Source organism: Coregonus clupeaformis, chromosome 21 (genome assembly GCF_020615455.1).
Source record: "Coregonus clupeaformis isolate EN_2021a chromosome 21, ASM2061545v1, whole genome shotgun sequence".
NCBI classification, from domain to species: domain Eukaryota; kingdom Metazoa; phylum Chordata; class Actinopteri; order Salmoniformes; family Salmonidae; genus Coregonus; species Coregonus clupeaformis.
The window spans coordinates 19,357,320-19,373,882 of record NC_059212.1 but is presented as its reverse complement, the minus strand read 5'-3'; the positions used below and the strand labels follow the sequence as shown (position 1 = coordinate 19,373,882).

The 16,563-nt window shown below is 42.2% G+C and overlaps 1 protein-coding gene across 1 annotated transcript; it reads left to right on the top strand.

The window, feature by feature from the left end:
- The first annotated feature begins 143 nt into the window (after window positions 1–143).
- Window positions 144–16,139, top strand: LOC121535025 (zinc finger protein 644-like). The gene is made up of 7 exons (XM_041841693.2): window positions 144–307; window positions 1,382–1,483; window positions 8,896–11,476; window positions 13,705–14,274; window positions 14,437–14,562; window positions 14,765–14,870; window positions 15,170–16,139. The coding sequence occupies exons 3-7, from the start codon at window positions 8,911–8,913 to the stop codon at window positions 15,363–15,365; spliced, it is 3,564 nt and encodes a 1,187-aa protein (XP_041697627.2). The 5' UTR covers window positions 144–307; window positions 1,382–1,483; window positions 8,896–8,910; the 3' UTR covers window positions 15,366–16,139.
- Window positions 16,140–16,563: the final 424 nt, after the last annotated feature.

Below are 16,563 nucleotides of genomic sequence, written 5' to 3'. Positions count from 1 at the left end.
ATTCACATTTATACATCCGGTTAAATATCTGTCTCATTGTTCTATCTATGGAGATAGGTTAGCCAACTCAAAATGTTATTTTAATTTTTTCGTTTTAACACAAAAAATGTGATTATAATTAATGTATTGTAGGAATCAAGCTGCTCGATAGACCGTTCGTTTATGTATTTGACAACTAGCTAGATAGATAGATATCTAAACTATAGGCCAGCTGATTGATTGGTGTGCCGCGCGTTGTGGCTGCCTCTTGACACCAAAACGACTGGCAGGTTTCAAAACAACATGCATTGAGTGTTGGCAAACAAAGGTACATTAAGATTTTATGCGGTGTTTGAATATCCTATAAGACGATGAGAGGGGGGCGGGGTTTAGAATTAGTGGAAAAAATATTACAATGTTTTACAGGTAAGAGCTCACAACCGTAGCCTAGCTGACACGTTACTACACAGCGAGCATAAAGAGACTGGTGTTAGCAAGACAACTCCGAGCGCGACTCAGACACAACTGACTGTAACATTAAAGCCACATTCTGGGATTCGAAAAACAAAAAAAATGAGTCCGCCACTTGTCTTGGTAAACATACGAGGGATGTGGCTAGAGAAACGTAATCATTGTCAAATTCATAGACTGAGCTATGGATGCAAGGACCTTCCATTATCAAAATTATAATTGTAACAGTCCCACTGGGCACAAATCAATTCAACATCTATCCACGATTTCCAATTACTTGGAAATAACGTTGATTCAACCGGAGTGTGCCAAGTGGGATGTTTTGTATACATTATTTGTAAAACAAGCTTTTATTTTGGATTCTGGTGGGGTAAGACAGTTCAATCATGTCAAAAAATGGCTGTACCAATCGCAGACTGTAGCTTTAGTTACTTGAATGGCAAATATGACAGTCTGCTTGTTCCTCTTAAACATTGTAATCTTATGACTGTTGATGAGTAGCTATACATGTATCCCCAAGGTGTTCCCAAACCCAAATGTGATCCAGACAGAGCAAAATAGAAATATGAATCCATATATACATCGAATACCATCTAACATGTACATTTATTAGATGTTATTAAAATAACCATTTCAAACCGGCTGTCAGTAACATTACCGATATTAAACTTGGTAGATGATCATCAACTCGGGATTTTTCGTGCCGCCTATCTGGGACAAACCACTTTCACTTGCGGGGGAAGCTTATCACGATGAAAAAAAGTTGATGAAAGATCACGGAAGTATAATAAAATAATTACTTACATTGTGAATGTTATATTATATTCCTAGTTCTACACTGGAAAAATGTTGTGCAATTAAAAAGTGTATTCATTAATGCAGGTGTGTCGTTCTTGTATTCCCTCTCAAAAAAATGGTTTAACCTGCGTAGGCCAGGGAAAATGGCGACTGTGGAATGGATGGAAGACGAAAGTGAGCAATAATTCAATGCAACGATTAAAGTGCATATCGTTTGCATTTACACCGTTAAAAGGTAACGTTTCAAGTCTTCTCTAACAATATTGTCACCTCTCGGTATTGCTCAAACATGTCCGGCGTTTTTTGTGGAGGTTTTGCTATGGAACATTGTGGACTGGGTAGGCTATTACAAGCGTCCAACAACAGGAATATTTAAAGAGAAGTAAAGCTCCTTTGGATCTTCATGGGGCTCGAGGAAGACCACGATTAGCTTGCTATGTTTGTGCTCTTTAGAGTAAAGGTTGCGCTTTGTTTTGGCATATGTGGGCTACAGTTCTGCAACGCATAGCTAGAAAGTTTTTACTATAGAATACAGAACTATCTACTGCTCATCAACAACGTTACCCATCGGTCTTGAGTAAGGGGTGATCGATTAGCATTTTATTATAAGGTATATGTTGTATGTGACATGCATGCATTTATGGCTTGCTTGACAGTTGGGGTGGGGGGGGGGATGATATGGTGGATGGTTACCAGGGGTGTATAGAGCCTCACAGTGGAGGTGTCATAATACCCATAAAACCTAGCGGTCAAACAGGGAAATGGTTCTAATTGTTTTTCCACCATAAATGTTTCCCCATAGGGGATTTTAGGAACACTTAAAATAAGGGCTGTGTTTTGTGTAGGCTTACCCTGGCGTGACATTTTGATAACCATCTAAATCTCTCTCAGACATGGTGACTGTTATCAATATAGTCGGCTCTATTTACTCTCATATTCAAAATGCTAATTAGCAACAAAGTAGACATCTTACAAGACTACAAATCCCTGCAAGCTCCTTCACGCCATCTCTAGCTGAAACCTTTGCTAAACAGGTAGTGTCAATTTAAAACTTGCACAAGACAGTTCACAGAATCGTCCAAATTGTCCATTTAAAGGGATGTCAACCCCCCAAACCGAGGACCACCAAGGACACCGGAACACCACACCAACCAAAAAAGTAGAAATGTAAATATTCAAAAAAATTACATATAAACTCCAACAAAATACTGCCGTGGTTAACGCTACCCCACCTGCCCCAACCAACCTCGTCCTCAGCAACCTTTGCGCACAGGGAGCAACCTTTAAGAGGAAATAAAAAAAATGAGGACAGGAGGGAACAGATGACAGGAGCAACAGGACAACACAAACACAAAATAAACAGTAGCTGGTCACAAAAATAAACAGTAGCTGGTCACTCTCGCGCATGAGAAAACGTGTGTCCACCAATCAATAGGACCAGACGCATTCAGGAACAGGGCGCACGAGAGAGAGCGTCAGCAACAACATTATCAGAACCCCTGACGTGCCACACATCGAGATGGAATGCCTGTAAAAAACAAACACCATCTCATTACCCTCTGGTTAGGACGCATCATAGACCTCAAGCTGAGAGGGTTATGATCGGTGTAGACCACGATAGGTAATACACCTATTTTTCCACCACGGTGTAGTTCAACTGATAACGATTAAACGTATTGGAAAAGAAACTAACGGGCCTCTCAACACCGGACACATCTGCTTGCAGCATGACTGCATCTGCCCTCACGTGAGGTGCAGGCAGCACCGGAGTTGAGGTAAGCAGCCTCTTCGCATCATCAAAAGCCTGCTGACAGAGAGGAGACCAGACATAAACCGCCTTAGCTTTCAGAAGATCTGTCAGGGGAGCGACTACGGTAGATAGTACCTACAGAAACTACGATAATAACCAATCATTCCCATGTTATTTTTTAGTGGTTGGCGGTGAAAAAGCATCAATAGCTACCACTTCAGCCCGAACAGGACGCACCTCACCCTGCCCAACCACCTTACCAAGGTACATAACGGTCGCCTGAGCAAACTCACACTTTGCCAGGTTGATAGTGAGGCGACCCGCAGCCAGGCGGTCGAACAAGGCTTCAATACGGGACAGATGTGCCTCTCAAGTATCTGGATAAACCACTACATTGTCCAGACAAACAGCGCACCCAACCAGACCGGAGACAACCCTATTCAAAAGGCGCTGAAAAGTGGCAGGTGCGTTCCGCAGGCTGAAACCCATAACCAAATAAGAGTACAGACCGGAGGGGGTAATAAAGGCAGAGATTTCGCGTGCCCTACGGGTCAGTGCCACTTGCCAATAGCCCTTAAACAGGTCAAACTTGCTCACAAACTTCGCTGCTCCAACCTGATCAACGCAGTCCTCCATCCAAGGAAGAGGGAATGAATCTGGCTTAGTGTCACTGTTTACCTTACGGTAGTCCGTACAAAATCTGTTTGTCCCATCCGGTTTACTGACCAAGATACAGGGAGAAGCCTAGCTGGAGAAAGAAGGCTCTGCAATATCACTCTACTGCATGTACCTGATCTCAGCATCCAGACAACGCCGTTTCTCTGAAGAAACTCTATAGAACCGCTGATGGATGGGGTCAGCATCCCCAACGTCAATAACGTGATCTATCAAGTTTGTACGTGTAGGCGTATCAGAAAACAAAACTGGAAAACTCAGAATCAGACCGACAAACTCGTCTCGCCTATCAGCTGGTAGATGAGCGAGAAGGCTATCCAAAACATCCAGTGACTCTCTGAATTTTTCAATCTACCCTGCAGTACGCAATCGTCGGGACCAAGGATATCCTCCTCACCATGCACGGACATAGCATGACAAAAAGAAGAACCCAGCAATGTAACAGTACCGGCCAAAATAACAGGTTTAACGTCCTCTGCGACTCCCACTGTACGGCCCCAGAGGAACGTGCAAAATAGGGTTTTAGCAGATTTCCATGGCACAGTTGGTGCGCCTTCCTCCGTTCCGGAGTGGCAACTAGACAGTTTTGCTCAGTGCACTGGCGCACAACCATATATGGACCTTGAAACTTGGCTTGAAAAGGATAATCAACAATTGGCAGCAGAGCAAGAACCTGGTCACCTGGAATAAAGTGACGAGGCTCAGCTCGCCGATTTAAATATTCCTTTCATCCTCCCCTGTGAAGATGACAGCTTCTCTTTAGCCATCTCACCAGCGGTGTACAGGCGTCACCGGAAATCACACACATAATATAACAGGGATTGAGGTGGCTTGGGAGACTTCCAGTCATCTTGGAGAACTCCTAGAAGCCCACGCACACTATGTCAGAATACTAGATCATTTGGACTGAAACCTATGCTCTCCTGGGAAACCTCCCTGGCGGCTAGCAGTAACCATGGCAGCCCCTCCTCTCAATCCTTATCCATCTCCGTACAATAACCTCTCAAAGACCTACGGTTATTCAGAGTGACCAAGGTTCTAATTTCACCTCTAATCTGTTTGGTCAGATTCTCCAACAGCTCCATATTAAACACAATTTGGCTAGAGCCTCTCACGCGCAGAGTCAAGAAGCGCTGGAACATTTCCATCAAACACTTACAGTGGGGGAAAAAAGTATTTAGTCAGCCACCAATTGTGCAAGTTCTCCCACTTAAAAAGATGAGAGGCCTGTAATTTTCATCATAGGTACACGTCAACTATGACAGACAAAACGAGGGGAAAAAATCCAGAAAATCACATTGTAGGATTTTTAATGAATTTATTTGCAAATTATGGTGGAAAATAAGTATTTGGTCAATAACAAAAGTTTCTCAATACTTTGTTATATACCCTTTGTTGGCAATGACACAGGTCAAACGTTTTCTTCACAAGGTTTTCACACACTGTTGCTGGTATTTTGGCCCATACCTCCATGCAGATCTCCTCTAGAGCAGTGATGTTTTGGGGCTGTCGCTGGGCAACATAGACTTTCAACTCCCTCCAAAGATTTTCTATGGGGTTGAGATCTGGAGACTGGCTAGGCCACTCCAGGACCTTGAAATGCTTCTTACGACGCCACTCCTTCGTTGCCCGGGCGGTGTGTTTGGGATCATTGTCATGCTGAAAGACCCAGCCACGTTTCATCTTCAATGCCCTTGCTGATGGAAGGAGGTTTTCACTCAAAATCTCACGATACATGGCCCCATTCATTCTTTCCTTTACACGGATCAGTCGTCCTGGTCCCTTTGCAGAAATCCAGCCCCAAAGCATGATGTTTCCACCCCCATGCTTCACAGTAGGTATGGTGTTCTTTGGATGCAACTCAGCATTCTTTGTCCTCCAAACACGACGAGTTGAGTGTTTACCAAAAAGTTATATTTTGGTTTCATCTGACATTCTCCCAATTCTCTTCTGGATCATCCAAATGCACTCTAGCAAACTTCAGACGGGCCTGGACATGTACTGGCTTAAGCAGGGGGACACGTCTGGCACTGCAGGATTTGAGTCCCTGGCGGCGTAGTGTGTTACTGATGGTAGGCTTTGTTACTTTGGTCCCAGCTCTCTGCAGGTCATTCATTAGGTCCCCCCGTGTGGTTCTGGGATTTTTGCTCACCGTTCTTGTGATCATTTTGACCCCACGGGGTGAGATCTTGCGTGGAGCCCCAGATCGAGGGAGATTATCAGTGGTCTTGTATGTCTTCCATTTCCTAATAATTGCTCCCACAGTTGATTTCTTCAAACCAAGCTGCTTACCTATTGCAGATTCAGTCTTCCCAGCCTGGTGCAGGTCTACCATTTTGTTTCTGGTGTCCTTTGACAGCTCTTTGGTCTTGGCCATAGTGGAGTTTGGAGTGTGACTGTTTGAGGTTGTGGACAGGGGTCTTTTATACTGATAACAAGTTCAAACAGGTGCCATTAATACAGGTAACGAGTGGAGGACAGAGGAGCCTCTTAAAGAAGTTACAGGTCTGTGAGAGCCAGAAATCTTGCTTGTTTGTAGGTGACCAAATACTTATTTTCCACCATAATTTGCAAATAAATTCATTAAAAATCCTACAATGTGATTTTCTGGATTTTGTTTTCTCAATTTGTCTGTCATAGTTGACGTGTACCTATGATGAAAATTACAGGCCTCTCTCATCTTTTTAAGTGGGAGAACTTGCACAATTGGTGGCTGACTAAATACTTTTTTCCCCCACTGTAAGTGTTTGATGGAAATGTTCCAGCGCTCCTTGACTCGTGCGTGAGAGGCTCTAGCCAAATTGTGTTTAATACGGAGCTGTTGGAGAATCTGACCAAACAGATTAGAGGTGAAATTAGAACCTTGGTCACTCTGAATAACCTTAGGGATTCCAAACAGCAAGATAAACTGAGTCATTCCTTTAGCACGGACTTAGTCGTGATAGACCGGAGAGGATAGGCAGCAGGAAACCTAGTGGTCTGACACATCACAGTGAACAGGTAACTACTACCATTCTTAGAGCGAGGCAGAGAGCCAACACAGTCAACAATCAGATACTCAAAAGGCTGACTGACTACGGGAATAGGAAACAGCGGTACAGGCTTAATAGTTTGATTAGGTTTACCCGTTAATTGACAGGTCTGACAGGTTTTGATGAACGCAGAATCATCCCTCTTTAACCTAGGCCAAAATAAATGTCTCAGTATGCGATTGTAGGTTTTCCTCACGCACAGATGTCCAGCAACAACTTCGTGGGAAGTTTTCAACACCAACTCACAAAACTTAACTGGTACAACAACCTGACTAATAGCCTCCCCAACAAAACAACTACTATGAGGCACCCATTTTCTCATCAGGACATCATCCTGGAGAAAATAGCCCTGGGCAACATCTCCCAACTGTTCCACAGGCACAATTTGGTCACGCAACTCTTCTAATGTGGGGTAAACCCACTGCTCCTTGGTTAAATCGGAGCGGGGCACAGATAACGGGATAACAGGGAAAGTAGTGACAGATTTCTTCGTAACATTATCGTTAGCCGGCACAGTGACCAGGTCGCCATTGCTCATGGAACGAGTCACCGCGCACGCAGAGAACACCTCTGGGGAAACTCCACACACTCCAATCGGGAATCCCTACAAACGACAGCTTAGCGGAAACCACTAGAGATGGAGACACAACAATTATGAAAAACATAATTCCACTTTAACATCATGGGGTATTGTGTGTAGGCCAGTGACAAAAGTGCAATTAAATCCATTTAAAATTCAGGCTGTAACAACAAAATTTGGAAAAAGTGAAGGTTGTGAATACTTTCTGAAGGCACTGTAAATGAAATGTAATCCAACAAAATATAAACGCAACATGCAACAATTTCTAAGATTTTACTGAGATACAGTTCATATAAGGAAATCAGTCAATTTAAATAAATTCATTAGGCCCTAATCTATGGATTTCACATGACTGGGAATACAGATATGCATCTGTTGGTCAAAGATACCTTTTTTAAAAAGGTAGTGTCGTGGATCAGAAAACCAGTCAGTATCTGGCGTGACCACCATTTGCTTGTGCAGCGCGACACATCTCCTTCGCATAGAGTTGTTCAGGCTGTTGATTGTGGCCTGTGGAATGTTGTCCAACTCCTCTTCAATGGCTGTGCAAAGTTGCTGGATATTGGCGGGAGCTGGAACACGCTGTTGTACACGTCGATCCAAACATGCTCAATGGGTGACATGTCTGGTGAGTATATAGGCCATGGAAGAACTGGGACATTTTCAGCTTCCAGGAATTGTGTACAGATCCTTGCGACATGGGTTCATGCATTATCATGCTGAAACATGAGGCGGATGAATGGCACGACAATGGGCCTCAGGATCTTGCCATGATATCTCTGTGCATTCAAATTGCCATCGATAAAATGCAATTGTGTTCGTTGTCCTTAGCTTATGCCTGCCCACACCATAACCCCACCGCCACCATGGGGCACTCTCTTCACAACGTTGACATCAGCAAACAGCTCGCCTACACGACGCCATACACATGGTCTGCGGTTGTGAGGCCGGTTGTACGTACTGCCAAATTCTCTAAAACGACATTGGAGAGGCGGCTTATGGTAGAGAAATTAACATTCAATTCTCTGGCAACAGCTCTGGTGGACATTCCTGCAGTCAACATGCCAATTCCACGCTCCCTCAAAACTTGAGACATCTGTGGCATTGTGTTGTGTGACAAAACTGCACATTTTACAGTTACCTTTTATTGTCCCCAGCACAAGATGCACCTGTGTAATGATCATGCTGTTTAATCAGCTTCTTGATATGCCACACTTGTCAGGTGGATGGATTATCTTGGCAAAGGAGAATTGCTCACTAACAGGGATGTAAACAAATTTGTGCACAACATTTTAGAGAAAGAAGCTTTTTATGTGTATGGAAAATTTCTGGGATCTTTTATTTCAGCTTATGAAACATGGGACCAACACTTTAAATGTTACATTTATATTTTGGTTCAGTATACATAAATACAATTGAGATCATATTTTGCAGCAGCTCTCAGAAGTAATGTTGGACTGTGTTTTTTTGTTGCTGTGCACCAATAGCAGGCACCACTGGTGGTGGTAGAAAGTTCTTAAAGGAGAGGTACCGTATTTGGAAAGTGTAGCCAGCTAGATTATTGATGGGCAAAGTAAACAACTTTCTGATCAGTTTGTTTTCTTTCCTAGAGTTCAGCTGCAGAAATGTCTGATCTGACCGGTATTGATGAAGAGGAGAAAGATGCAGATCCTGTGATCGACCCCTTAGATCTCCTTCAAGATCTAATGAGAAATCAGATGCCCTTGTTTATAGAAACATTGGACAGACCTCAGACATCTCCTCTGAGAGAAAATAGCAGTGTCCTTGATGTTCTCTCAAACACAAATGTGTTGTCTGTGAATGGACCTTCTTCACACCAAGCCTTCGAATCAGATGAACTCAACAGCTTGTCAACAGAAAAGGGGGAGGAAAAGAGTATTACTCAGTTGAAGACTGTGCAGGACATTGACACTACAGGGATATGGGGTTTCGATGTGGAATCTTCAGAGAACTCAATGGATAATTATGAGGGTCCCCTGAGCTGGGACCCTCAGAGAGAATTCATGCAGTTTCTGTGGGACAACCACGATGATTCTCCCGTGGAGGAGCTACCAAAGGCAGATCCTCCCTCAAACAGCCAAAGGAGGAGGAAACGCAAAATGGACATGGTGGTCATGGTAGATCCCTCAGAGGATCTTTACTCTGATTTGAGCCTCAAGTCAACAAAGGATGTGTTTGATGAAGAGGATCAAGAAGACCCTCTTCCCATCAACAAGGTCCAATCCTTGAGAAAACGCAACAAACCTCAATCACCGACAACGAAAAAAGCACAGTATCCCAATGGAACTGTAGAGGCCATCAAGCAACTTATTTTCAATGCGCCTGCAAGAAATCCACATGAAAAAAGCGTGGCTCACAGGCTTAGACCGCTGAAAGGGAAACCTCTGACTGACTCTTGTTCAGAGGAGGAGCCATTGTTTTTTCCTTGCACAAAGTGCAACATCAATTTCAAGGAGAAGAACCATCTGCACCGGCACATGAGGACTCACACAGATCCGCCCAGTCTGATCAACATTCCAAAGCCTTTTATATGCAGAGAGTGTGGCCAGTCGTTCCGCTTTCGCAATTCCCTCCTTCGACATATGACCATTCACCAGGAGAGAAGAGAGAGACTCATGGAGGAGATCAAGGGCATGAATGAATTGAAGGATGAGGGCACAGATGCAAGGCTACAGTGCCCCCAGTGCACTTTTGGAACAAATTGTCCAAATACATTTGTTCAACATGCCAAGACTCATGAGAAGGACAAGCGGTACTACGACTGTAAGACTTGTAACTATATGGCTGTGACTGTGTTGGAACTTGAGAGACACGAGAACAAAGAACACAGTCTCTGTAAAAACCAGGACGAGCCAGATAAACCCAGAGTGTTTAGGTCAAAGGAAGATGATAAAACACCTCATTCCTACTCCTGTAACCATTGTTCTTATGGCACCTCAAGCAAAAACATCTTTAAAAATCATCTTGAGATTCGTCATAATCAGACATACAAGGAATATGAAGTTTTCCAGAGTAGAGAAAGAAATGAGTATGCACAACCACCTTCTGAGAAACACCTCCCCATTAGAAAACCCACAGTAGTAAATTCATTTTCTTCAGAGCTGACATCAAAATTATCTGTGAAAAAACTGGCTATCAGAAAAAGAACAGATTTTCCTTGTGATTCAAATGACATTTCTGATCTTTTCAAAAAGGATAAGATAGTTCACAGAGCGCAAAGGGGCTTCAAGTCTCAACCCACAGAGTCAAAACTTGACAAGTCAATAAATAATCTGTTGTCTCGACAAAGACGTGACAATCAGAGGAATAAAGACTTTGATGTCACCACAGGGTTTTCTTTTGTCGAGGACACAAATGGTGACATTGATCATGATTTTGGACGAATTTCAGAAAATCCCAATTCTTCTTCAAATGGCCACAAACGTTTATTGGCATCTAAGTTGGAGAATAATATCTTAAATTCTGGATGTGATTCCGGTTTAAGTGAAGGTATTAGTGCAGACCTCAACAGCAAGCATGTCTCTAAACTTGTCATAAAAATGCCAGTTATGAAAAAATTACCTTCCAAAAGAAAAATGTCCACCCCTTATCACAATACCGTTGACCAGGACTCTTGCTTAATTTTACCAAAACATTTGCAAAGTCCGGTGGAGGAGATGGAAGAGGAAGACAGTGATAATAAGGATATCTTCCAGTATAGTGATGACGCCACAGATGCCAACAACAAAATTCTCGATAAAAGTGAAATCAAGCAAGAGAAACCGTACATTGGTAATTCCTTTAGCAGAAGAATGTCTATGAAGGGAGTCCTTGGAACCTCTGAAGACCTGTTTGAGAAAGGTCAAGACAGGCATTCTCAGCAGAAGCCTGTTATCAAGGAAGAGTGCATAGAAACACAGGTTTTTGGAGAGAACCTTGCGCCCAACTCGGTGCCACTAAGTGAATCCTTTTTAGATGCTGATTCGGAAGGTGGTGGGGAACGGAAGACCTGTCCTTACTGTCCTGCAGAGTTCGAGTCAGGTGTGGGATTATCCAATCACGTGAGAGGACATCTGCATAGAGTTGGACTGAATTACAATGCACGCCATGTGGTATCACGAGAGCAGGTGGCTTCTCAAGACAGGAAACCTCGCATCCGTCGAAGGATGGGTGCAATACGACTGAAAAAAGGTACTATTTTCCTTTATCTTTCCATCTAATATTATTATATTATATTTTGTTGCATGCATGGTTATGTTCCTTCAATATAATGTTTAACAGTGCTGGTCACCATGTTGCTATACAGATGAACAAAAGCGGGCAACCATTCGGCTTCACAGAAACATCCTCTAAATAGAGATGCATATGGTTATGTTATTGTTAGCTCAATAAAGGAAACAAAATATTGTATTGTAAAGAAAAATGACACAGCTCATTTGATTGGAGAATTTTACATTATTCAACAGAGGCAAATGTATCAATAATTTGGTAATCATTTGTAGATTGTCAATGTCATTACAATGCATTGATGTCACAGTCATGCGTGAAATACCACACCTCAAAGTTATTACTGTAGCACCAGCATCACCATGGTGGGATTAAGTAAACTGCTAAATACTCAGTGTTTTCGATTAGCGCCGGCCATCGGCTAATCTGCTGGTTACAGACTAATTTTCAGCCGGCCACTTTTTCCACTTCATATTAATTATGCTACTTCTCATTTAAACGTTTTAATTCGCTAGTCCGTCGAGCCCTCTCCCGGTAGAATGAACGATATGCACCTTCTAGCGATCTATTGATAGGATAGGCTCCTGTCAGTCACAAAGCGTGCGATGACAGGGAAACGCAGTCTGCTGTCTGTCCCGCCTCCCGGTACAATTTGTGTGCGCTGTGGTTAGTTGCAGTCGATTTCCTTTACACGGAGGAGGGAGAGCATGATGCTCGTTAATTTTCACATCCCATGTAATATAAGTGGTAATGATGAGTCGAAATACACTTAGCCTAATTATTGATTTCTGGCCGTCATTGTAAATAAGAATTTGTTCTTAACTGACTTGCCTAGTTAAACAAAGGTAAAATAAAAATTAAAAATTAAATACCAGAGAAACTCATCATAACAATGTAAAAAAAAGGTTTGTTAGAAAATAGTCCTGATCATATAGGCCTAGACAATATAAAAACAACTAACAATACATAGGGTGTCCACCCACTCGAAAACTTGCTTTGGTGATGACATCACTTCCTTATGTTATAAAATACATTTTACCAAACAAATATGAATCATGTTCTGAATTGTTCAGTGGGGTCTTTCTCTAACATATCATTAACATTATATCCCAAAAGTTGGATTTCGTAACCTAATACATCCGATAATAAGCACCGAGCTCTGTCAAGCTGCTGTATCCCTGAAACTTTTGAGGATTTTACATTTTGTGGTCGTGTCTTCTAAGTTGTTTCCGCGGGTCGCAAATAGCAAAATTAGCATGACACGAGCTGAATTAAATGTAAAAGGCTTTGAAAATAAAAAGCTTGGGGTACACTCAGTGCGTTGTTGACATTTCACAGAGATACGCTTTTTTTTGTGAGAAGTCTTTGAAAAATAACAGGAACATCGCATTAATATGAACAGCGTATACTAAAATATGAAAATACTACGTCTTGTTTCAAAATCATCAATCTATCTTACCTTTATATATTGTTTTATGTCCTCCGGATTTGAGAAAAAAGATGACGAGTTAAATGGTAAGCCTGTCCAGTAGCCTTAATTCTCGCACAGCATCGAGTCTAGCTGACAAGATTTATGACCACTTTTTTTCTCTGGCCTCCATTGATTTAAGCACCCTAATTTTGACCATTCTATAAGGGTAAAAACTCCAATAACTTTTTAACGGATTATGATAAGAGACATGAGGTTTAGACCATTGGTTTTCTTAGAGGATTATCTACACAATTAACATGTTATTTTACCCATTGGTCAAAAGATGCGTTTTTGATTGGACACCCTACAAAACACTGAATTCATACATTTTCAGTAATTACATTTGGAAAGTCTCGTCTTTCTACACATTACCACAACACATTTTTCCAATATGAGAGGTAAACTCGATAAACTATTCAATAATTTCGCTGTGTATTTCAGATGGAATCAGGGCATGAGAATGTACCAGAGGCCACCAAAAATAGAGCTCCTTCGGCAAAAAATTTAACCCTGGGGGACAAGCCCCCCCGGACCCTCCCCGGCCCAGGGAACCTGGCTGGTTACTTATTCCATTTGGCTAGCTACTCTATGTACTTGTGGAAAACACTGCTCAATAATGAGTTTTTTTAGTCTTTAATTTTGAATGGGGATGGGAACTCATTTCCTTGGCCTACAAAGAATGTTTTGACCAATTATTTCTGCTGTGTTGCTATGTTTTCAGCACCCAAGTTTGGGTCTGAGGGCACTCCTGTCCAAGGGCACTCCTGTCCATTATGTGGGGACTCTTTTGATAATAAGACTGGGCTATCTAACCATGTTCGGGGCCATCTGAAACGGCTCGGGAAAACCATTGCCACTAAGTCCAAGTCCCCAATGTTGTTGCTCCGGGAGCTGATGCGTGACAAGAGAGAGTTCCAGAGAGCTCTGCAGATTCTGGGCAAGAAACGGATCCCCTCCCATTCCAGAATCCCCTCAAAGCAGGCCACCTCTAATCACCTGACATCCCCTAAACGGAATCTCATTCAGAACCTCTACAACAATGCCAAACCACTGGTGCCCATGTATTCTCTATCAGGGGAAACATTGGATAAGAAACAGGCAGAGACTAAGTTGGAGGTAAAGGGTTCACTCTCGAGTGCCTTGATAGGAATTCTGAAGAAGAGGAAGTGTCAGGAGGACTCAAAGTTGAGAACTTCATCTCAAACGGCAAGAAACGCCCTGTCAGTTTCCCCCACCAGCGAGCACAGTAGAGGAGCACAAGTCAACTCAACACTCTCAAACTCTACATCGGGTAAGACCAAGGGTAAATGTAAAGTTTGGGATAAAGGGATGTTAACCAAAGACAAAATGTTAGCATGAAAGATATGAATGCCAAATGGATTATATTTGCGTGCAAAACGATGGCTGATGTGGTCAAAAGTGTGACTGATTTTCATTCAATATTGTTTCACAGAGAAAGGTGAATTCAACAGGAAGGTGTGTGTCCATTGCAATGCAACCTTCCACAGCGGTGTTAGTCTGTCCAATCACTTGCGGGCATACGCAAAGCGAAAGAGGACTGCCTTGCTGGAGGGAACAAGTAAGTGCCTTCGCATCATCAGTGTTCACAAAGTAACATCACTACTGCACATTGCTTACAGCCTTGCTACTGTACAGTGAACACAATGATTTCCTTAAAATCACTGCCTCACACAGACCCCCTGCCTAAGTGCACACATGGTCACCAGTCAAGACTAAACTTACCTGAGCCTATTGCTCTTACCCGGTTCTTAATGTTTCAGCGTATGACTGTAAACAAAGGAGGCAGAGATCAAGGCCTGGTTCCAAGAAGAAGACGTCCCCCACTATGCCACACGCACCAGAGGAGATGTATAGACTAACCTGCAGGTACTCTATACCTCATCTTCTATACCTCATCTTATATGGTACTCTATACCTCATCTTATATGCCACAAAGTTTGACCACATACCATACTGTCTATGCCGTTGGTGTAAATTATTGTATTATTCATTGACATTTTTACTACTCAAGATTTTAAGTTGGGGTGAAGCTCTATTCAATGCATTATTTGTAGTAATGCTTTAAAAGTAATGTTGTTAAGTTGACCAAGAGTTGGTTGTAGCTTCTACTGTCTTTGAGGCCCACGTCTGAATGGGGGGTCTTACTGTGTTTGGATCCTCTGCAGATTCTGTGACCTAGTCTTCCAGGGTCCCTTGTCGGTCCAGGAGGACTGGATAAAGCATCTACAAAGGCACATTATGAACGCCAGTGTCCCCCACACAGGAGCAGGCATGAGGGAGGTCACCTCACTGCCCAGGGACCCCTCCTCCCCCACCTCTGACAGACAGACCCCATCACTGGCAACTCACACTGCCTCCTAAGCCAAGGTTTAAAAAATGATATATTTTGGTTCAGCTGAGTGTGTGTTTGTACATTGGATGTTCCTTCAGTTTTATACAGTCATAATTGCCACTCTTACAACACACAATTTCAGGAGTTTGACTACCTGATCTCTTAAAACACATTTTTATTTGTGGTATATTGTTACATTTTATCAGCATTTTAAATGTCCCATGTTAGGAATATGATTCCATGTGGGCTGACTGTTTTCTTGTGTTTATGCAGTAATGTAGTGTGGAACCCATTTAAAATAGAGACAACTCTTACCTCAGATTACTCAATTCTCTGTCCATTTGGTCCAGTTTGGGAGTACCCTTTCTCTGTATATTAATATATTTACATTTATGCTACACATGAAAACATAAAAATAGGACAAATACAATTATCTTCTGTATTTTAACATGTATTCAAATCATGATCATATTGCTACCATTTGTTTATGTGGGGAGGGGGTTCTGGTAAAAAAAAAAATATCACAGAAAATAAGGTTCAAAACATGGATGGCAGTTTTGGGGGGGGGAGTGTCACATACTGCAGTTATCTGCATATTAATTAAAACTCCTAAATGAATAGGGTTTATCAGCCACAGTTTGTGTTCAGTGATGCAGTCAAAGCGTGGATTGTTGCTGCCTTTCATAACTGTCACCTATATTTCATGTTTTTAAATAAAATTTGTTTAAATGTATATCATACCGATATGATCCTGAAACAATTTTTTGATGTTCTAAATAAAAACTATGGTTTAGTCATCTGGATTGACCTGTTGGTGTTTTCTTTAACAGTGGCCCACTATTGTACTGAACAAAAATATAAACGCAACATGCAAAGTGTTGGTCCCATGTTTCATGAGCGGAAATAAAAGATCTCAGAAATGTTCCATAAGCACAAAAGGCTTTTTTCTCTCCAATTATGCACACATTTGTTACATCCCTGTTAGTGAGCATTTTATCCTTTGTCAAGATAATCCATCCACCTGATAGGTGTGGCATATCAAGAAGCTATTTAAACATGATCATTACACAGGTGCACCTTGTGCTGGGGACAATAAAAGGCCACTGTGCAGTTTTGTAACAACACAATGCCACAGATGCCTCAGGTTTTGAGGGAGCATGCAATTGGCATGCTGACTGCAGGAATGTCCACCAGAGCTGTTGCCAGATAATTTAATGTTAATTTCTC

Excerpts from the sequence above, each read along its gene's own strand:
- LOC121535025 (XM_041841693.2), top strand. The coding sequence starts at position 8,911 with ATGTCTGATCTGACCGGTATTGATGAAGAGGAGAAAGATGCAGATCCT. Across the intron at positions 14,275-14,436 it reads ACTCTCAAACTCTACATCGG|AGAAAGGTGAATTCAACAGG; the intron begins GTAAGACCAAGG and ends ATTGTTTCACAG. Across the intron at positions 14,563-14,764 it reads TGCCTTGCTGGAGGGAACAA|CGTATGACTGTAAACAAAGG; the intron begins GTAAGTGCCTTC and ends TTAATGTTTCAG.